This window comes from Amphiura filiformis, chromosome 5 (assembly GCF_039555335.1).
Source record: "Amphiura filiformis chromosome 5, Afil_fr2py, whole genome shotgun sequence".
Taxonomy (NCBI): domain Eukaryota; kingdom Metazoa; phylum Echinodermata; class Ophiuroidea; order Amphilepidida; family Amphiuridae; genus Amphiura; species Amphiura filiformis.
Window position 1 is genome coordinate 75,266,602 of NC_092632.1, and position 24,263 is coordinate 75,290,864.

At 39.0% G+C, this 24,263-nt stretch overlaps 2 protein-coding genes across 2 annotated transcripts; both read left to right on the plus strand.

Moving 5' to 3' along the window:
• Nucleotides 1–160: 160 nt before the first annotated feature.
• Nucleotides 161–11,061, plus strand: LOC140151973 (hyalin-like). Its single transcript, XM_072174274.1, has 8 exons — nucleotides 161–263; nucleotides 1,599–1,859; nucleotides 1,951–2,238; nucleotides 2,494–2,760; nucleotides 3,338–3,625; nucleotides 4,102–4,386; nucleotides 10,185–10,261; nucleotides 10,720–11,061. Exons 1-8 carry the CDS (start codon nucleotides 251–253, stop codon nucleotides 10,948–10,950), a joined length of 1,710 nt encoding a protein of 569 aa, XP_072030375.1. The 5' UTR covers nucleotides 161–250; the 3' UTR covers nucleotides 10,951–11,061.
• Nucleotides 11,062–23,360: 12,299 nt separating this feature from the next.
• On the plus strand, nucleotides 23,361–23,729 carry LOC140152392 (NXPE family member 3-like). Its single transcript, XM_072174698.1, has one exon. The coding sequence runs from the start codon at nucleotides 23,361–23,363 to the stop codon at nucleotides 23,727–23,729; it is 369 nt and encodes a 122-aa protein (XP_072030799.1).
• The last annotated feature ends 534 nt before the right edge of the window (nucleotides 23,730–24,263 follow it).

Consider the following 24,263-nt stretch of genomic DNA (forward strand, 5'->3'; position numbering starts at 1 on the left):
AGGGACAAAATAGATGTGAGTAGCAGAGTTCGAAGAGAGTAGTCAAACGGCTATAGGCTACAATATTTATGCATGATAAACTAATTATTAGCCTATTGCGTTTTAATTGCAGATTCCTGATAACGCAGAACGTCAAACCAGTAGAAACAAGTGCATCGCCATATGCTGTAGTGTGTGCTTCATTCTCTGTCTCCTATGTCTGATAGTGGTCATCATATTATGGTTTCTTACCTCGATTGGACTAGAGTCTATGATTGGACAGGGTAAATCATATTATAACCAATATTAATTTTTAATGTACAAATGTTAATCTAATATTAATCGAGTAAACCATTAATGACACAATAACTAGATCTACAAAGTAGTGGTCTTCATCAAGAAATGGTGACCCCACCCCGACAGAGTCATGTTCTTTTAACGCACACCCGTGACCTCGTGTACGCTATTATGTCTTCACTCCATTATTATGAACAAATGGTGTGATAGTATTAAATACTCTATTCGTAACGTAACATATAAATAGGAATTGGCCTTTTTGAAGTATGACGAACACAAAAGGAGAGGGCGTACTTTGGTTTGGGTAATCTTTTGTATGCTTCTCAGCTGACAAAAGATTACCCAAATCAAAGTACGCCCTCTCCTTTTGTGCCCGCCATATTTCGAAAAGGCTAATAAAATCTCATGTATGGAAGAAACATCATCATGATCACTGGTACTGTAACACGCAATCATGCCAAAACGTGCGACACCGATTAGCACAATCACTTGATGATGGAAAAAGAAAATCGTAATCAAATAATGTGAATTCGAAGCTGAAAACAAACATAACCGATATATACGATAATATACGAGTTGTTCAAAGGGCACAGTGTCGACACCCTATATTATAAATATAAACTTAATACTCCGTTGGTGAGCGACGGGCGATTGGTATTTCACCGAACGCAAGAAAAGGAGTCCCATCTGATTGGTTAGAAATCGATCGCTAGATCGCTCAGTGGTGGAGTACAAACTCAAAATGGAGAGATGTATTCAATTCGATTGAAATCAATATTCTATTATTGACGCAGATAATGAAAGTGGTATAGTGTGTTGATATAGTACATTGTATAGACTTGTGCTTTAATATTCTGTACACGTGTTTAATATATCACAATTTTGACCAACGATTTCAAAATCGTTACGGATAAAATGCAGTAAAATATATATATCCACAGCAAACAGCAATCCCCGCTAATTAGTGTATTGCATTTCCAGTTAGTGTAAACAAAACCTGGGGTTTACCTGACAAAAATCGAATTTTCTTGTAATGGCAATATCATATGGGGTACTTGATCATGCGCAAATCGTAAAAACATAGAATAGAAACTCTGTTGCAGGCTATGTGGTATCTCATATCGTGTGCATATGGTATGCTTAGCCTGAGTCGCTCGGCCTATCTCGAACAAAATCGCCATGCGTAGCTTTTGAAAAATGAGAGGATTCGCCGTACTATCACGGCAATTTTTGACACGAAGATATAGGGATGATGACGCTGTGTAGGGCGTATCCCTAAACACATTATAGCAAGCCTTTTTGTTACACAATTTCTCGATCAGGTTGTTTGGAGCAGGACGACCTATCAAGCAGTATAAACATTATGGAATGTCCGAATGTAATATCCATCAACATGTCAGCATCAACCTCGCCTATCAGCGTATCATGGGAGGAACCAACAGCCATGACAACGGATGGAAAGCGAATCGCTATCTTCAACCAATCACACAGTCCTGGAACCAGTTTCCCCGTGAACTCTAACACAATTGTTACGTATGTGTTTGATGACATCAGCGTGTGTTCCTTTAATATCGTGATAAATGGTGAGTCATTACTCTATATCAAGAATAAACAGATTCATATTATTGGGAACTTTCTTGATATGGGATTTTTTTCATTCTCTACATTTGACAGTGAAACAAGTAATATCTTCACCAGATGCATGTGAATGTGAACCAAATTTCACCTTCCTCAACTGTCCCTTAAATATCACTTCTGACCAGCCCGCATTCTGTGGTACTGTTCCCGTTAACTGGACTGAGCCTACGGTAATCGACGGTTGCGGAGGTTCAAGTAGTGTGGAAAAGACTCACGAGCCTGGATCTGAGTTCCCAGCCGGTGTTACCACTGTTACTTACACCTTCACAGACTCCTTTGGAAACCAATCCATCTGTGAATTTGATGTCATCGTTCCCGTTGTAGGTAAGTTGAGTTGAGCAGGAATGACTTGCTCATTAAATGTCACTGCACACATTTCTACTATAATCAATTGAATAAAAGTATAAAATGTGCACCAAATGGCTTCATTTGGACAAAATTCTAAGGGGGCCACACACCCCTCCGTCACTGTTTCGCATTGGCACAATATTGCCTGAAAAACGCGGTCAAAACAGCTGATCAACAATGTGCCGATAAACGTAAAACAAGTAAATGGTTTCTTTATTTTATATTTTACAGCTGTAGAAGATGATTCGGTACCACCAGTAGTTTCCAACTGTCCAGCACACATATACGAAGTGTTGGAGCCAAGCCAGACAAGTCTGATTATTACGTGGGATCCACCAACTGCAAGAGACGATTCTGGACTGCCTGTATCTCTCCATCAAACTCATTCACCAGGAGACCAATTTACAGCAGGCGGATATGAACTCGTACAATACACATTTACTGATGCCGCTGGTAACGAGGCTGTTTGTGAATTTGCTGTCACTGTTTATCCAAATGGTGAGAACCCGTGGTGGTGTTTAAAGGAACGCTCGGCAATCACATCATTATGCCTTATATGTTAGAAAAACAATTATCAATCACGAATCACCGGGTTTTATTTAAAACAAACTCATATTGACCACAAAAACAAATTTATAAAACAGCCTGCTCTCAACACGCGATATTCAAAATTCCCGCGCCAAAATTACCTTTGGCAATTGACGTCATGGTTATTTGTGCTCAATTGTCGTCAGCTTTCATTGTGTTACTGGGTCGTCATCGCCACAGGCAATTTCGGTGCCAGGGTAATTTAAATATCGCGTGGTGAGAGACGGTTGTTTTTATTCGTTTTTGAAGTCAATATGAGTTTGTTTTAAATAAAACCACGTGATTCGTGCTTGATAATTATTTTTCTAGCATATATTAAGGCATACTGATGTGATTGCCGGACTGTTCCTTTAATGAAATGGGGAAACAGACAGGTTTAGGAACAGAAACTCAATTAAAAAATACAGAATTAAATACCTTTCAGATATTTAGCTATATTTGGGCAATTATCTAATATATGAACATTTTCTTCTGCCCTCTATAACAGGAGTAAATATCGATACTCAGCCTCCTACGGTCCCGCCTACGGTATACTGTCCCGCAGTCAGTTATACCCCACCTATAATTACAGTGTATGTCGAAAATGAGGCTACCAGTGCTGACTATAATTTTACATGGCCTACAGGAGCTACAGACAACGATGGAGTAACACCTACTGTGATAGCATCTCATCAAGAAGGGATACAATCTTTTCCCATTGGATTCCATCGAACTGCAATATTTTATTACGACACGTCTGGAAACAGAAAAGATTGCTATCAAAATATTCTAGTTCGTAAGTATAGGTTCTATTCTGGAACATGACAGAGGTGTCCCAATGGCTGCCTTTTGAGGAGAGCGAGAGCAATCACTCTCTACTGCTCTCCTTAAATCTGATATAGGATGGTGGTTTTTAGCTCTCCTTAGGGACCGTTCATTATTAATGCCGGGGGGGGAAGAACATTGAGATGTAAGGAGAAAAATTACCTAACCCCCCTATTGAATCAAACTAAATCACATACCCCCCTTCCGAACAATCACAGAGATAGGCCTACAAGTTAATGTCGAGCTTTATAACCTCACTATATACCAAACAAATTTGACCAAATTAACATTGACATAATAGTTGTAAAGCATATTCAGGAACTTCGATTAACATAAAAAGAGTGTTTAATAAAAACATTTATAAATTTTTTTAATTTTTTATACTTAATCAATCTCTATGAGCAAACATCCTTACATAATTATGTCAGTTTTGTTCATCGCTTGCAGGGCGTCAAGGAAGCGCACCAACGCCTGCTACCGTCATAAATTGTCCTCAGAATGTCTATCTTGAGATACCTGAAGGAACATCTACTCGTGTCTGTTGGGAGGAACCTGTAGTTACAGATGACGCAGGAAATCCAATAGCGGCAACTCTATGGCAGAGACGTTTGCATTCTGGTGCTGAGTTTTTCATTAATGGTAATTGTAACGAGCAATTCGTTGGTAACACATTCTATGATTACTATGGAAACGTCATAAGATGTGGCTTCAGTGTCACCATTAGAGCAATAGGTAGGCCTTTTATCTTATTTACATATTCGGTAACCGTCTGATAACATTTGAGTCTTGACGAATTTCACGAACTTTTCAAATTATCCAATAGATATTTTCTTGTCTTCTTGTCAAAATTGACAAGAAATCTACGTTTTTATGGATTTTCGATTGAACCGATTTCTTTATTAATGAATGAATACAAAGACAGGATAATAATATTTTCAATTATAAATATACCGCCGTGCCATAGTTGGTACTAATGTATAGCTATGGTCCCCTCTATCCAGTGATACCAAAATAAGTATAGGCCTATACAAATATTCTCCACATAATGTTAATATGACGTCATAATGTGAGCGCTCTCAATGCAAAATTGTGAAATTCTGGCTATCAAAGGCATGGGCAAAATTGATTTTTGGCTAAAAATTCTAACAATATTTTCTCCCAAATATAAAAGGAAATGACTATTTCAAACTAACAACCAAGTAAGAAGTCAATATCTCTTGAAATAATTTTGCAAGCAGGAAATGAAAACCATCGATTTTGTCATAAAACCTATGATGGGTGTCACCCCTTTATGGTCATCTTTGATGGTCGGTCTCGTAGGGTAACGTGCTGGGGTAAAAATTTAATCGCGGAAAATGAGCGCAAAGGATGGATCTACGATTAGTTCAAGACGTTTGGGCGTAAGGACGCGCATTTTTTTAAATGACGGATGAAAAACCGTAGGGGTGGTAAGTCCACTCCCCTTCGTAGTTCTAGGGTTATTGGTCAGAATGTCTACATAGTTATTCATAATGTGTAAGGGGTACGAACCTGTGATTCACATACCGGAGTATCCATATCTCTTTTGAAGCGATTTTGCCAAGCTCCTTCATATAATTATGGTGATCGCTTTACTCATCTTCCACAGCGAGTCTGTTACCTTCCCGGCATTTAATAAAAATAAAGCTGGTATCCATTTGTACACTTGGGTGGGGGACATGCAATAGGGGTGAAGAACATTGCCTAAGTGCACAACACGTCGACATCACGGGGACTCGAACCCACGACCTCATGCTATCTCGCGATTATGAGTCGAAACAGTTTCAGAGACCGCTGCACCACCGTACCCCTCGAATGTGTATTGTCTTTTTGGGAGAGTGATTTGGCGCAGCGGTTGTTCCCTCGCCTTGTACTACTGCGGTCCCGAGTTCAAGCCCGGTCGTGCCCAGTCGTGCCCATGGAGTGCACTGTATGTGCACTTGGTTTATACCGGTTCCATGCTCATTTTCGCAGGTTTTCTCCGGGATCTCAATTCCTCCTGCTTTCAAAAATCGGTGATTAGTTGTTTGGCTATCAAAAATTTCCTTCACCCAATGGAATTGGGGAGCTGCACAGATAATAATATTGGTGGATGTTGCAATCTAAGTGCGGATAGGTTTGCGCCAGGTTCGGCAGCATGCAGCTGACCTAGTTGATGCGATCTGAGTGTGATGATTCACCATGGCAGCGAAATTACAGCGCTTTGAATCTTCCGAGATCTGGAAAAAGACAATATATAATTTATTTTATTGTTTATTTATTTGCCAATTCTTGCTAAAAAGTTGTGAGTAAATATCTCGCATTTTTGACATTAGTCTCTCGAATAAGATTACTGCAGGATTTACCAGGAGTGAAGATTGGAGGGACAAAAATACCAATCTAAGGTACGCAAATGACACTGTCCTGATAGCTACATCGTAGTCAGACCTTCAACAAATAGTCAACAAAGTTGTAACTGAAAGTGAGAAGAAAGGACTGTTCATCAATTGCAAGAAAACTGAGTGTCTGGTAGTTACAAAACAGAAGGATGTTCCTATCTGCAACATTAAAATCCATGAGGGTAATCTGAAGCAAGTTGATGGGTTTAGCTATCTGGGAAGCTGGATCACATCAGATGGGAGGTGTGACAGAGAAATCAATAGGAGAATTGCAATGGCAAAAGAGACTTTCACAAGGAAGAGCACCCTCCTTTGTAATTTGAATATCACCATGAGTACAAGACTCAGGGTCTTAGATAGCTATGTACTACCAATTCTGAAATATGGTTGCGAGAGCTGGTTAGTCTCAAAGGCAATGGAAGATCGATTGCAAGCAACTGAAATGTGGTTCATCAGGCGAATGCTGAGGATCCCTTGGACAAGTCAAACCACAAATGAAACAGCATTACATAGAGCTGGCAGTCAACGGATGCTGCTGAAGAAGATCCGGAAACTGCAACTTGATTTCCTAGGCCACTGTATGAGGAAAGAAGATCTGGAGTGTTTGTTTCTTTAAAAAACTAAATTAATGGATGTGTAATGGGCGGGAACCTGGTTTGGATTCCAGAGGAGTGTGCCTGTAACAGACACAGCCACCAGAAAAAGACCACCTCAGATCGCGGGAATCGACCCCTGTTGGAAAACTGTGAGAAGTTTGATAATAATCCTTGATTATTGCTGAATAGAATAAATCAATACTGATAGGCCTATTTATCTAATGTACGATGTCAGGCCTATTCAAAATTAATATATATAAACCAGGAATATAGTGTGAAATGAGTATCAATCGATCAATCAATCAAGTTTTCAAGTTATCAACAACCAATAATAAACCGATGAATCATGGAATAATACTAATTACTAACTAATATACGAAATAAATAAATAAATAAATTCTATTATAATTTGCTGCTATACACGCAAAGGGCCTGTGCTTTTAATATTCGCGCCCCGGGTCCGCGCATAATCAATAATGAGTCTTTCACCATGCTCACACCATAGTTAAACTACTGTATCCCTGTAGGATTATCTACTGACCAGGTGCTAAACAACTCAATCAAGTGGATGCTATACAGTACCCAATCAAGCGTACATATCAAGGTCATAGCAGGGCATTATACAAAAAATGGTCAAAGGTCAACGTTTCCAAAGAAGTACAGTATAGATGTAGACGTAAGCTTTCGTGCGGGAAACATAAAAACATACTCGCCAGTCGTGCGCTTTTTATGAGATTTGATACGGCGCTGAAGTCTATAGCTGTTCCAAAATCAGTTCCAGACCCTGTTTCCAGTCGCAAATTTGTATGTTGTTACAAGGAATTCAAAGTAATTTTATCATCAAGTGACCCACATAGAGGAATACGATATCTATCGTGAGCCAACATATATTCTGTTGCCTGCAAAAGCCGACGATCAGGTAAAATTTCTAAAAGGAGTGTGACATGGATATTCACGTTAATTTCATGATAAGCTTAAAACGTATTGAAAACGCCAAATTGCAGTCACGAAATATATAATTAATAAATCACTAAAGCGAATGGTAACGTAGGTATGTGGAAAAGAACTACAATAACATATAACAAACCATGTGCCCAAATAGTTGTCTTTGGCATGTCGCTTTTTTGAAATGTCACCAAAAATGTCAAATTTTGGACAAACGCCCCAAAATTTAAAACAAACACGACCCTTCAAAATAAATACATATTCGCACTCGGCGGCCCAGTCACTTACCTGCCGCTGTGATTTGGGGTAACTCGTTGCTTCCCCTCTCCAGATACCTGTACTTCAAGTTCGCCCATACCCCACGCCTTAAGGCGACGAAAAATAAACACTCTGTTCTACTGGCCCGACCGACCCACAAATGTGCGTTTTGGAGAATTGTTTATTTTATTTATTTCTTTTTTAATTTTGCTAAAATCATGTCAAATCAGCGGTTTGGGGGTCAAAAATTGATAACTTATGCTGAACATTTTAGAAAATAAAAAAATTATGTTTGTAAAAAATCTTCAGATTGCTTTCATACTTTTTAGATTTTGTGATATTTTAGGGTAACTTTAGCCTCCAGAATACAGTTAGGACGCGGGACTACCGATTGTTATTGTTCTGCAAGGCTCACTCAGTCATTTAATAAGGCAATACAAACGATCGAATTTGGTATTCAAATGAACACAATTTTGAGTTACACCTTTTCAGTGTAAAATTTTTTTTCTCGGCCAAATGAAAAGCAATAATTTTCATTTTTTCAGTAAATGTCAGGAAAAACTGTAATGCTTGATACTGTATTTTTTTTCAAATCTTAGTGTTAAACTTAGTCGTGAAATTCAGTCATTTAGTGTAAGATTTTCGATTTTGATAGGCTTCAACTCTGCCCGCGAGCCTTTTTTTGGATCAATCTTTTAGCTTTTCAAAGTAATATATTTCGCTAAAGAAGGATTTTTCCAAACTTTCTAACGCACATCACCGTGAGCGATATATCATAGTTTTGTCAGAATTTCCGTTTTGATTCCATAATTTTTGACTACCAGCTGAACAATTTTCAAATCCACTCGTGAAATCTTAGGCTAATACTAGCATTGTGGATCGATATCTCTGGGTGCCCGGCCTGGATACGGTGTTGCCAGAACTTCAATATAGCAAAGAAATTACCTAGTGTTTCAATTATCATGAAGGTGACTGGGTATAGTGCCTTTTGTTTGTGTTTGTTTGAAATTGCTTAAACCCGAAAGTCATAATGAAGCAGCCAAAACAATACAAGGTTAAACATGGAAGTTTATAACAACCTATTATAATGACCTAAAGGAAAAATCATTTATGGCAACAATGAGCCTTGCATTGTAAGTCATGGTTAAAATGTGTTGAGTACCCACCCCACCCCATAGGCCTACATAATATTACATACCGGTACCTTATAATATTTATATAGCACGGCTATAATAGCTATAGCCTACATTTAGAAAGTAGGTCCTATAGCGCTAAATTATGACAAATAGGCCTACACAAACCCGAACGCAAGTCTGAAGGGTGTAATGAAAATGCCAACCCGCGATGGGGGGGTCATTCAAAATTCACCTGGAGATAGGAGGGACAGAAAATTAAAATCCCCTCTAATAACACGCGAATTTTTCTAGGTTTGGACAGTGGATTTTCCCAAGGACCTCATCATAAACAAACAAACAAACAAACAGACAAAATGGTTTTCATAATCATGGAATCCATAGCCCCTATAAATTGAAATTGCAGGCTATCACGGGAGCAAATTTCCAAAATTCACCTCATTTACCAGAATTGGGGATTTGGGCTACCAAATCGCTGGTCAGGCAATCCTGGTTTTCAATGGAAAAGGGACCTGGTTGACAACAATTGAAATATCGATTATTTCTGCTGGTTGTTCTCGAGATAAAGTACTGAGTTTGACATTTTCGGAGCACGAAGGGAAAAAGGGTAAAATAAAAACGGAAATTCTGACAAAACTATAATATATAGACCCACACGATGTGCTTTACAGAGGTGGGAAATATCTTTCTTTAGCAAACTATATTAGTTTGAGACGCTAAAAAATGAATTCCGTAAAAAGCTCACGGGCGAACTAAAGGCCTATAAAAATCAAAAATATCACACTAAAAGACAAAATATGATGCTTGAATTTTAACACCAGGATTTTAAAAAAAATGTATATCCAAGCACCAAGTTTTTAACTGACATTACTGAAGAAAAAAAAAATATTGCTTTATATTTGACCGAGAAAATTAATTTCATAGCAAAAAGGTGTATATCTGAATTGTGCTGATTTTATGTATCGATCGACTTTTAGCGCGACTATGCATTTCTAAAGAATTGGTAGTCCCGCGTCCTAACTGAATAATTAATGAAAAAGCCCTATATACTTGAAAGGTCCGTCCGTCCGCAGAACAGGGTGATTTTATCGTCGCCTAAACTCATTTTATCATCAGTTACAGTTATAAGTTAAATACAGCAATATATTTGATGTAAAGAAATCTAGTAATAGCAGGTTATATTCATATTTTTACCGTTACAGGACACGAAAACTTACCTGGTCAATGGACTCAGTGGTACAACAGAGACAGACCAGGTGGAAATTGTGACTGTGACACCGTAAGTGAATTCAAACCTCAAACCACGATAAGTATGATAAAAAACAAACAAACCGGAGACTAGTGAAAATGAAAGAAAGAAAACATGACAATTCATATTTATAACATATTTGCCAGAAGCCAGGAGGCATGGGGGCAGCTGAAAAAAAACCCCGAACAAACAAAAAACAAAACAAAACGAAAAACAAAAAACGAAAAACAAAACAAAAAATACACTTCAGAAGGTTGTAAATATAATGTGTCGCCTATTTCCATGTTCGGATTCCTGAAACTGGGCTTACATTAATATTGTATCACAGTGTCCTATAAGAACATGTCACTTAAATATTAAGTTTTGTTCTCATAGGAGAAGGCATACATAATCTGAATAACACCAAGGTGAATTCTATTATTTTAAAATTTCTATCTTGTTGGTCTCTTCTTAACATTATCTGTCATTTTCATATTCCTGTTATTTAGACACCATCCACTGCTTGCTCAAATGGTGAAGAACCAATAGATGTCCAATGCGAGACATTGGCGGGTGACGATTGGTTGACTGTTGGCTTGATACCTTCTGCACCCGAGAAGAGAGGCCAAGTAGCGTATTGTTGTCCGAGGATAGGATTTTATTGCTGGAACAGATGGAACGCCCTTTATGGTCAACAGTGTTTGGATTACCGCGTTCGTTTCAAGTGTCCTCTGCAGTGATTTTAATGACACAGAGAATGTTGACTTTGATTTTGATCAGAAGTGCAGGATCCATTGTCATTTTAAAGAAATTTATAAATCATTATCTGTAGAAATTGCATATAATAGTATAAGGTGTGGTGCAATAACTATATGTACCCCGGGGTGGTGAATTATGGGGGGGGGGTGGAGGAGGGGGCAAGCATTTTTGGTAGGTCGAAGGGGGGGGGGCGATTTTGGCAGGTCGAAACTCCATTGGGCACCCCATTCTTTTTTAAAGGAGTTTTTGTTATGTCACAGAGAACATCTAGGTTCCAGTGCGACTTAAGACAGGGGGATGAGACTGCATAGAGTTAAATGTCGAGAAGAGACGAGGTCCGACCAACGGCCATTTGCAGAAGTAAAAAGTCACGTCTATGACATGTATCCTACCATAGTCTGCCTATTAGGAAGATGATTAATATCCTGCATATTTAATGCCTCATCAGTTACTTGGTATAACTGATTTACTATAGAATAGTTCTTATACGATGTTTTAATATTTTATCATACATGTATTGAGAAATTGTGGAGAAAATATTTATTAAATATCTTCCAGGGTCTATGGTAAGACCGTTGTGCCTACTAGTACTAAGCATGCCGGGAAATAAACAGCATTACATATCAGATCCACACCACTCCACGCCATACATAAATTCTCCCAGTCACATTTCCCCAATATGAAATTTAAAAAAGTAAAATTAAGTTTGGCAGAGGCGGGGTTCGAACTCACGGCGCACCGCTTTGGATACTCTATGAGCCTAGCGCCTTAGACCGCTCGGCCACTTGTATTTTTGGAATCCATTTGAAACTTATTTGACCATATAATCGCAACTTCAACATGGGCCTACCAGTACCACGTGACAAGCAAAGGCAGAAAACGTTTTGGAATTTTATTTGCCTAAAAACATTAATGTGTATTAATAGCGCTCAATTGTTGTTAACTACGTGTTCTACATACAGAAATCCGATAATAAATGGGCCTCTACATGGATAATACATTATATCGATTTCGACTCGCCGGACACGTGGGCTCGTACATCGCATATACAATACATGTGTGTCAGTATAATACCATTTTTCTTGTATACACGTTCGATGTTTTTATCATTTATATAAGAATTCCACAATAGACCTCAATTTTTTTTCTTCAGGAAATAAAAGATTAGATTACCATAAAAACGAAACAGTAATCTTTGGTGGGGTCTAATGTAATTTTTACATAGAATTTTCAACGTTTTTTCTATCCTTATTCTTGCTCAATTAAAAAAAATATTTTTGCGTAAATAAAATGCTTCTTAAAGGAAGTCTCCGGCAATCACAACATTATGCCTTATATGTAAGAAAAATAATTATTAAGCACGAGTCAGGTGGTTTTATTTCAAACAAACTCATAGTGACCATAAAAACGAATAAAAACGTCAGTCTCTCAACACGCGATATTCAAAATTCCCGGGCGCTGAAATTGTCGAGTGCAATGACGTCCCAGTAATACAATGAAGGCTGGCGACAATTGAGCACAAATAACCATACGTCATTGCACTTAAACAATTTCAGCGCGGGAATTTTGAATATCGCGTGTTGAGATCCGACTGTTTTTATTCGTTTTATGGTCAGTATGAATTTGTTTTAAATAAAACCATGCGATTCGTGCTTGATAATTATTATTCTAACAATAAAGGATATATGCTTGCCGGAGACCCCCTTTAAACGACATCAAATGTGCCACAATAATATTAATCCAATGAGCGATCGAATTGTCCGCTACGGTCGACTAATCCAATCGATAATGACGCTATTGACATGTACGGGCGGAGCTCCACTGACCGAGTTTTGGGGTATTTTCAATGGTTTGCTGTCATTTACTCATCAAGGCGGTCCCCGTTATTATAAGGACTATGCTAATGAGTTAAAGATTGACATGTAGAGAATAAACTTGATTGACAAAAAGTACTAAATTTGTACCTATTACGGTTTCGTGACATCCCTTTTCCAAATGCGACCAAGCCAGGGCGGCCCGGTGAAGCAAAATGTGCATTGGAATAACACGGGAGTTTGGATATAGATGGTAGGATTTCTTTCTCATACAAATGTATGGTCCTCCGTTATTAAAGCTTGTACCGGGTTGAAAATTCAGATATTTTGCAAAGAATAAGTCAATGAAATATAGAGCAAGTACTAACATCATAGCTTTTATACTTTTTGTTATATGACGCTAACTAGTTCATCTCCTATATCTACAACGCAGCGCTACCAGTAGGGGTCAATTGCCTATTGTGAGTGCCCCTGTGTTGTGTGCATACATGTAGGCAACAATAACTGCACGATGGAAACAAGGTCACAACTGTAGCCACTCCCACAATGGTCGCCATTTCAGTGATTGACAGTGATGTAATGCAAATATGGCGCTGGCCATCTGGTCACGTGCGCATTTATAAAAGCGCATTTATAAATAACCGAAGTATACTGATTATAGATCGGATATCGTGACTGGTGCATGGGGGCTGCAAGCAACGCTCTGCAGGGTCTTTTGTTCTATTGTTTCCGATTAGAGCGCTGACATATTGGAAAATGTTGCCAATCAATATTCATGAGAGTGTACGTTCAACGTCCAGTTTTCGAAATTGGGTGACTTGTGTTTGGCAGGTGTGAAATACATCTGACTGGGTGTTTTAATTACGTAACGCATAAAGGTTTTGGCATCATTGAATGACTGCCTAGTGCTGTTATATGCTTAATTTCTATAATAATAATATTATTATTATTTTCTTTATTCATCCCTTTCTTTTCCTTTCTCTGCACTTATTCTTTCTTATGCCTACACTTTAGCAGTGGCGCGCGAAAATTTTTACCATAGGCCTATTGAAACTAAACTGGTGAAATATGAGACAAAAGTGGAATAAATTCGCGCGAAGCACTAAAAAATTGGCATTTTGTGGCTAACATGGCCAAATATGAGGTTGATTTCGACAGAAACCCACACACAGGCGTCAACATGGGGTGGTGGTGGTGGTGGTGGTGGGGGGGGGTGATTGTATGGACCACCCCTGCCTGGCAAAATATTGGGAAATGTATTCCCCGGATCTATACGCCATCGCTCACCGTCTCCCTCTCTCTCTCCTTTTCCCTCTCTTCCTTTCTTTTTCTTTTTGTCTTCCTCCCCTCCCTACAATCTCGATCACACATCCGCTTCTCCACTTTTCAACCCTCGACTCCTCCTTCACTACCTCAATTGCCTCTACTGGCTTTTAAAATGGGTATTCGTGATATTAAGAAAACCATTTGACTTTATTGAACAGGCCTATAACCATGATAACAACATATAGGCCTATTGCGAAGGATAGACCTATATACATACCGTCGTTTTATCTTTTCAGTTTCTGTTTCCGTATCCGTTTTTGTAAGTCATTGTTATTCTGAAGTGGTAGTCTCCCAGGTGTGACCAATCTTTTATTCTAGCCTTTTGTTAGTTACTGAAAATTTGAAGTTCGTGAATTTCAGTTTTCGTTTTGGTAAGTTATATTGATTTTTGACATAAAACCTTGAGATGTGCGGTTGGGTGCTAATCTAGACAAAAGAAGAGTCTAAATTTTACGGTCCTAAATTCGCGGAAAATTGTACGGATTCAATTGACTTGTGTTTGGTGTATATGCACTTACGCCTATACGTACGTAGCTCGTAAAAATAGTCTTTCATTGAAATATATACTAACCATGTTGCCAAGTTATAAGCAAAAGTCTTTCATATTGGCGATGAAATGAGCGTCTGAAATAGTCAAACATCTCCCAATGAGGCGCGTACAAGTGGTGATTTGGTAATCATGTTTTATATTGAAATGCAATACAAAAGAATTGTATTGGAGCAAAGATAATGTATTCTATTCATTCGTGCCAATGGCACGCTAATCTGATAATTGGTTGGGCCTATATGCAAGACTCGGGTTTATTTTAAATGTTTATTTTTGCAGAGCTTATTTTCAGTCATGGATCTTACTGATAAATGTTGCAAGGGAGGGGGAGGGAGGGAGGGGATACTTGAGACTGAACAAGTGAGAGTGGGAGGGGGTGAGGAAGAAAGAGAAGAGAGGGAGAGACGGAAAGACTAGAAAGAGAAGAACTTGAGAGGAGAGAGAAGGGACCGGGGAGAGAGTGGGGCGACTGATCATTCGGAGGGGGGGGGGGGATGAAGCAAAATAGGGAGATAGACATTGATACGAGGGAAAGGCGACACTGCGGCCCTGCACAGGTGCATTGGGGTGCGACATGCTCATAAGCGGACCTTTTGTGATTTTCAACGTTTTTACAGAAAAAGGTGGACCTTTTCAAGCTTTTTCATTCGGATTGGCATTTGTCATAATCATGATAATAATGTTAATCAATTTATCAATGTCAAACACGAGAGGGCGCTAGACCATTAAAACACCGGTCAGACACTTGTATCTCCAGCCTTTTAATATTGACACAGGCAATCACCTCTATTGAAATAAGCTGATTGGTACTTCAGAGTTAACAATGAAGTCAGATTACAGTAACTTACTGAATCCCTTGCGTTTTCGTATCTGAACAATAGACTTACTGAAACTGAAAAGATAAAAAGACCCATAGCAGCTATGGCACGTTGTTACGGTAATCGATCAGTAACTCTATTGAATTGATTTAAATGAGGCGCCTAAATAAAGGTGGGTCGTAAACAATTGTACTTCGACGGTATAGTGTGATTTTGTGTGTTGGCGAACACTCAGTCACACCCTTGGGTTGAATCAGGACAATAGGTACCTCTCACTAAAGTGGGCGCTTTCACACATGACATTCTTTTTGATCCCTTATTGACAGTAGCCTGCCTGGTAAAGCGTTAATACGCTGTCAGGTTAGTTACCGATTTAATGGCGGAACTCTTTTGTCTTGAACAAAAGGTACCTCTCGATGAATAGCTTGTCGGAAATTGAAATCGGCACAAAGTTACAATGCGTTATGTAATCTATTGCGCCTCCACGAATACCGTAAACGTTCGCCTAATGGCGCTTTTGGATTCTTAGAAATGTGAGAGCGCCATCCTTGTAAAATCTCAACAGCATTAAGGATACGTGTATGTTAAATTGAGCAACCTGGACATAATGCCTCAGAAAAAATATCGTGACATGACCCAATACTATAGGTCACTAGGTTAGTTGCTAGAGCAGCAAATGTTTTGGGGTTTCTTCAGGTATTCTTTCTCAAAGTGCCATTGGACTTAATTTGTAAATCGATTCATACGTTATACCTAACTCATTTTGGTAAATCTTTTTATAACATTGTAATTTCTTCATATTTTTTAATATTCTTCAGTTCAAAATTACACCCTTCTATTGTCTGCCCCGTTAGCTCTAGCCCTAGAACTCTGGCCAAAGTATCCGTTTTTACTTCCACTAGGGCCAGAGGCACTTACATTGAAAAAGTTGTTGGAGATGGTTGAACGCAACAGAACAAATAAATGATGAAAATTGACCTTTTCATTGTGTTCGTGGGTCACCGCAAGAGCTGTAAAATCCCATTTGAAAAAACATATTTTTAATATTTATGCACACTTTCCCTACCTATTTAAATGAACCTCAATATTGACCATCATATTGTACCCATTTGTGTTACCTTCAATTCGACGATCCCTGTTGATTTGCCGTGAAAATGCTTGCATTTACTTGGAGGGAATTGTTCGGTTCTTCCGTTATTTACATCATTGGCATCATTTGACCTTTCATGTGACTTTTTCCATTTGCAACAATCTTCCCTATAATTGAAGACCGAATTGAAAAGACTAGTTTGCGTATGACGTGACATGACGTCCTGTCAACCAGACCAAAAATGCCGTACTGCGCAGGTCAGTAACCAATCACGTCGCGCCTTTGCCCTGACGTCAGACGCATACTAGTCTTTTTAATTCGGTCTTCAATTATACCATCATGCAACCGCATCTGACCTCGCCACATCCCGGGGTCGTCATGTCCATTTTACTTGTGGGGTGGATAAATGACGGAGTAGTGGACTAGGAATAGTAAATTAACATGAAACGTAAAACACCTGTATAAAACGAGAATAACTCACGCATGACCGACCGGCCGGCCGCCCGTTGGAATAAAAAATACACGCTGGATTGTCTTGGAACTCCAAATGCTTTAGTTACAAACAGAGATTGCGCTAGTAAAAATGCATTTCAGCCCCTGCCAAAGTTCATTTTCGGACTCCCCGTAAAGTAGAATAGTCCAGATTATCGTAACCTTTGACATTGCCAATATCACACAAATGTCGTCTATTTCATGCCGTAAAGATGTATAAGCAAGTTTCTGAAGAATATTGGTAAGTTTAAAGGCCAGATATCAGGCTAACGAATATGATCTGCATATATAGAAAGATCCGATCGTTGTCCGAACGTCAAAATTGGATAAATGTCAACGTGAAAGTCGTGAGGTCATTTCTCAACACAATACCTGTCAGAGGATAATTTACATAGGCACAAAAGACCGTGTTCAACGTAGCGTTACTCAGCCAAACATGGCAGAGTAGGTCCCGGATGGTCGTACATGTTCCTATCTCCACAACGTTATACCTTTCCAACAAGGAAAGAGATAGAAAAGGCGAACGTCTAGTTAGCTCAGTCGGTAGAGGGTGCGCATTGAATGGTGAATGGTTCTTGTTCGAATCTTGATTTCTGCCCCCACTTTTATGTGAAGAAGGGTCAAGAAATGTTTTTGGATTTTTGTCCCCATTTTACGAACGAATATTGTGAATTTTTTTAAATTTAATTTTAATATTCTTATTTTTTTTAGATAAATAGGCACTGCGAACAAACGGCAACAAAAACCGCTGACAAACTTTGCTCCACCTGCTACCTATCAATGCGTGATAATTATATTCCACTACATTTAACAGTTAAATGACCTTTGAAAAATAGAACGGCCTCAATGTTTCAAATTGTGTAACTACATTAATTTATTCATTTATGCATTATAAATGATCAGCTATTTTTTCTTTTCTTAAAAGGATCGAACCCAAGTAGATCAGACCATTGATCATATAACCTATCAGACCACGAAGTAGTTACGTAACTCCGTGATGGTATCGGAACCAAGCACTGTTTGTATGGCGATCATTACGATCACGCTATTTTGGTATGACTTTTTTGTGTACTGATTGTTTCGATCGTGGTTGACATAGTAACATTATGTAACTTCGATACCGGGCTTCGATACTGAATAGTTGTTGAGTGCACATAATATGGAAAGCCATTGGGGTATTGTGTGCCTTCCAAAGCGCCTTATAACATGTTCTCATTGTGTTGTGGAATCCTAGCCAGTATTCAATGATAACTATAGAGGCCTTGCGTTTATCGATTGGCTCCAAACAAAGGATTTGAACCGGTTTCTTCCCCGTAATCATGGCGCAGTGCAGTCCATTCAATCAAATGTTGTCATCAACCTATTTGATCGTAGTGCATTTTGTTATGTGTGTGAGACGAACTGTCGCGGTAGATGCAATCATGCTTTTGTTGAATGCATTTGAGTAGTCCGCCATATTTACGGGATGATACGTCATATGCACAGCCTCTATTGAGTTGGTCGTTGTATGATTTTGTTCGTTCACTCATTCAAATTTTATTTATATCATTTGAAGACTGAGCCTATTATGATACATCCTCCGTGGAACAGTTTCAAACAAATATAGCTAGGGATTATTGGGGCAGAGGTTATCTTTTGAATCCTCTTAGAGGGCTATCATTTTTTTTTCGGAAGGGGGGTCCCAAATTTACAAAAAGTGTGCGTCAATAAAATTGCGCACCCTCTATTTCGGCAACAAAAAATGTATGATCCCAAACCCCAAAATTGTATTGAAATCAGTCTTTTTGAATAAAATAACACATTTTCTGTGGTCATCGTGTGACTCCCTACATTTTGGTCATAAAACATTTTATGACCCCCTCCTATTATTCTTTCCAAGACTTTATGACCCCCGTATATTTGGGACCCCCCTTTCGAATAAAATGATATACCTCTTATGACCACTGATGCATAGGCAAGGACACTCGCGCGAATTGAAAGACTTGTCGCACGCGACAGTTCGTCTCACACACATAACAAAGGTTCATTACAACATTTGATTGAATGGATTGAGTTACTCTAAAATGAAACGATAAAAACAAAGAATCATGAAAAAAGACACATACAAGATAAAATAATAAAATTATATAAACAATGTTAAAGATAACATCAAGAAAATAGAGAATAAAATTTCCTCAAATCAGAAAAAAAACATTGACAGACATCATAATCTGTCAGAAATTACTGCATGAGATTCGAACCATCAATCTTCTCCACAAGTTCTCTTTATCCTCGCACTATAGTCTAATGCTCTGCTCACTGGGCCACAACGTATCAGGTGAATAATTACCACATTATCATGAACAAGTTTGTTCGATCTTGTTCTTAAGTGTATGTGTCGATAGGTTTCACCCATTAACTACACGTACCCTTAATGATCAGTGATAATAGTCGGCTTTTACAGGGATGGCGCTCTCTCATTTCCATGAACTCCATAGCGCCATTAGGCGAACGTTTACGGTATGATACCTCCGTGGCTAGGCTGCAAGTATAAATATTTTGGTTTGAGCGGTGATGATGGAGATGATTTGATTATGAATTAGTTTCTTGACCCCGGAAAGCACAACCCATACCTCTCACCTAGGCTCCTTTCTCCCCTCCCCATATCCTCTCCTCTTCCCCTATTCCCTCTCCTCCTCTCCCCAGTGTCTCCGTCTCCTCTCCCCTCGCCTCTCCCGTATACTCTCCTCTCCCTACACACTTTACTCCACTACTCATTCGAGCGCTCCCCTCCCATTCCCTCTTCTAATCCCCTCTCTACCCCTCTGTTTCTCTTTCTCTCTCCATCTAACCCTCTCCCCTATACACCCCCACCCCCACCCCACCCCTACACCAACCTCTCTTCCTCTCACTTCTACATTTTTCATTTCTTTCGAGCAATTGATAATATGAGATTAAAAGCAGAGAAGATGTAATTACATCTTCTCTGATGAAAGTCACCTATCCAATGTCGGAAGTCAAAGAAGTCCAAATATGCATATGAATAGATGTAGACATCACTCGAGTGCCTAGCTTTTGTAAAGGCCCGGTCACACTATGACGAATAGGGGTGAACGGCAAGCGACGTTAAGCTGCGAATTGCAATTTTGAATTTACCGTCACTCATCGGAAGACGGCCAAAATTATTCGTCGCGTCCGTCGGCAAATTTTCAACATGTTGAAAATTTTGTGACGGCAAAAGAAGTAGTTGTGATTCCGTTCAGATTTCGTTGGAGACCGCAACCCTCATTTCTTTGACGTTTCCATACCGTGCGAAGCCGTCTTTAGTCGTTTTGAGTTCGTCACAATTTCGTTGGTAGTCGTTGTCAACGACAATTGACGAAAAAAACCCGGCAAGTGACGTCACATCTCGAGCCCTGACGACACATTGTGGCAAGTAACGAAATTGTAACGATCTTGGACTTGCAAATTTTGTCCGGAGGGGGATGGATGTTGACTGTTGATGGCGGGTCGTTTGCGAGTACCTGCGGCATTGAAACGGTGGTCTGCGATGGGTTACGATTTTTAAATGATGGTCCACGATTTTAACTTTTTTTGCGATTTTTGACATTTTTTGACGTCAGTTCGATTTCAATAGAGAGGGATGAGAGCGTGGGGGTGTGCGTGATTTGATTTGATTTGATTTACCTTTGTACATATGATTGTAAATAATTTTGATTGTAATTATTGTAATATAGACCTATAGGCCTATACATAAGTCTGATCTTGTGTACATGTGTGTGAGGGTATATTATGTGTGATATGAATGGGGGTGAGTAAGGGTGAGAGGATGAGAGCGTGGGGGGTGTGCGTGAGTGGGTTGTGTATCTTTATATATTGTACATTATTTAATATTTATATTGATTACCATGAGTTATTGTTGTTGTTGTTTGAAATGTATTTTTTGTCTTTTATATGAACGCACCGCCAATTTAGGCGTGTGCCGCTGATTCAAAAGCGTCTGTTCAAATAAATAAATAAATAAATAAATGAATAGACTGTCCGGCACGATGTAGCTTTGAAGTTCGTATAAAAAGAAATATCAATAATAATCAAAAATATTAATATTTTTGATTATTATTGATATTGATATTGATATTGATATTGATATTGATATTGATGTTAATATTTTTGATTATTATTGATATTGATATTCTATTATTATTGATATTGATGTTAATATTTTGATTATTGATACTGATATTAATATTTTTGATTATTATTGATATTGATGATAATATTTGTGATCATTATTGATATATTGATGTTAATATTTTTGATTATTATTCATATTGATGTTAATATTTTTGATTATTATTGATATTTATATTTTTGAGTGGATGACCAGAACGTTGTGAAGAGTGGGAACGCCAAAGTGGACTATACGACCCGCACACACACACAGGCTTTGATGTCGGCCGCTGAGTCACGTCATCATCGCCGCAATCCACCGTCAGCTGCCGTTCCTTGCCGCAAGCAAATCCGCTGCCAGCCGTCTGACCTCGTTGCTGGTTGTCGGGCTCCGTCGAGACATCGTCACTCGCCGCCCAGACAACGTGCGGTTTTGGTCGCTAGTCTCCGTTTCCTGCCGCAGCCTTTCGTCCCTTGCCGTCGTGTTGTCGCTGAAGGTCGTTCCCACTCGTCAGCGAATCTTGTATTTCCTCTTTTTGCCGTCGCTTTGCCGTCAACATTTTGTGATGTTCATCATTCGTCACCTTTCGTTGGTTATCTGCCGTCATAGTGTGACCGGGCCTTAATTTCGGGAGCAAATATTTCGATGGTCTATATTTTATAGGGAAATAATCCTTGGATTATTCGACCATCTAAACCTCGCTTTCAAATGTAGATTGACGTCCTCGATATTGCACTGCGAAATTTAAAGAATTCTTTGATATACTATGATCAGGAGACTTCAACTCAAGATATTCTGCGGTCACACGATTATGTAACAAACTGAAATGAAAACCGAAACTGCTTTCTCCAAGTCAAGTTTTTAACAAAGGGTACAGACAAAAAGGTATCGGTAAGAACGTCAGTCAAGAGCTTAGGTATGATAATAGGAAACCACGTGACCAAAACCAGAACCAATCCGAAAATGCATAACCTGAAACGACCGAATGAATAGTTTGCAGTAGTTTGTTTTGTTACTTGATAATATCGCACAATCGCGTTCATGCAGTTCTTTAGGATTCAATGGACACTGACCTTTTGATGCAAAGGTAATAAAACGACCTGCTATATATAGCAATCTTTATTTGAATTTCTTACAGACAATGAACAGTTTGAGACCATTTTGGTGAATCCCCCAATATTAAGGTTTAGCTTCCTGTGCAGTGCAAAATAGGATATTCGACATTTCTGTGTATAATTCCAAAACGAGACAAGAATTAGTACATTTTTGGCAACATTTGAGCTATTTATATAATATTGACCTTGATGAAAACTAGGACCGCTAGGACACTCCGTATATCAAATTGCCCAAATGCTGACACATAGCCAAGAAAATTGTCTTTGAAATTAATGATCTTGAGCAGAAGCAACATCGAAAAACAAATCTTTTAGACTCTGAAACAAGGCAAAGATGACTGGCGGCTGGACTAGAAATGGTTGGAGGCTCACATCTTGAGGGTAGGTGGTGGTGGTGGTGCATGATATGGTGTTTGTAGCAAATATGTAGATTTTCTACTTTTGGGGTGACTGTTGAATTTTCCACAAGAAATACAAGAAGTATAATGCGGAAATAAGTAATGTTCATCATGGTGGTAATATTGTTGGTGATCATAGTGATTGTTGATGGTATTGAAGTTATAATTTTTAATTTTTAAACTTTTGATCTCAAGACAAGATTAGACATACCTTAAATTTTCGGTCGTAACTTCGACCTTCATCGGGAGACTGGCAACCCAAGTTTGGGATCAATGACTTTTTGGACACTTTACCACATCACTTGGTCGTAGACACTTGGTAACTGGTATCGGCCCCGTCACGATTGAGTGATGGTTGGTTGACTCTCATGTAATTGGTGAACTCTGATGTAAATCTTGACAAAGTCAAGATCTTCGACCGGGAACAAAAGTATTTCGATATTTTTTTCCAAAACGCCCATTCCCCCCCTGCCGTAAATAACGATCGGTCCCTATTCTTGTGTTGATGGTGGCGGCGACAGCATCGGTGTAAGTACTCAAGTGCTATCCACATTGCTATTCGTTTTTCTATATTTCTATCAGACATGCAGATTTCATCTTTATGTGACAACAATAAACTGCCTCGGTGTTCGCTAGGAATCATGCCTCGACCAAAAGACGGCACTGCTGGATTCTATTATCAAGATAAATGGAACTCTCTAGTATGCAAAAATAGGGAATTTACTATTCCAGAAATAAGAAAATGTTTGCAGAACCAACGGCTTCATTTTTGGGGTGATTCTACACTTAGACAATGGTATGAATACTTTGCTTTGCTTATGAAGAGTACATTAGATGAAAAGAAAGCCGCTAACAGTAAATTCGGTCCTCATGTTGCTGTGGACAAGGCATTCAATACCAGCTTCTATTACAGGCACCATGGATTCCCCATCCGAAATTCATGGACTCCTGGAAAGGATATTCATTATGTACCAAATATGAATATTATCGCAAGCGGTGGCAAGGAGTGAAAGACTCGATACTACGGTTGAAAGCAAGAAATCCTAGAGCTCGTATAATCATTAAGTCAGCCAATACAAGAGAACCTACCATTATAGATAATTTGAGCTGGTATGCATGGACGGATCAAATGATGAGACGCATGATGTTGGGAGTTGATGGCGTTACTATCATTGATGTTTGGGATATGACTATAGTCATATCCCAAACAGCTATCGGTCATCGGACTGAGGTCCGGATACACCCTTTGAGCCAGGTCATATCACAAGAAATTGGCATGTTACTTTCCTGATCCCAGCTGAGTGGTACATCAGTGGCGTAAATCCAAGGTGGAGCGAACAAGTTTTAAATTTGTTGAACTTGAAAGAGTAATTTTAAAGGGAAAAGTAAGTGGGTTCACCAAAGTGGGGTCAGTAGTCGGGTTACAAATTGTACCAACCCAAAGGCTCTTGACATTTTTAGAAATATGCAGTGCATCCATTTAAGGGTGCCGTCATATTCTTCGGAGGGGGGTCATGGAATGGTGCGTCATTGAATTTAGACCA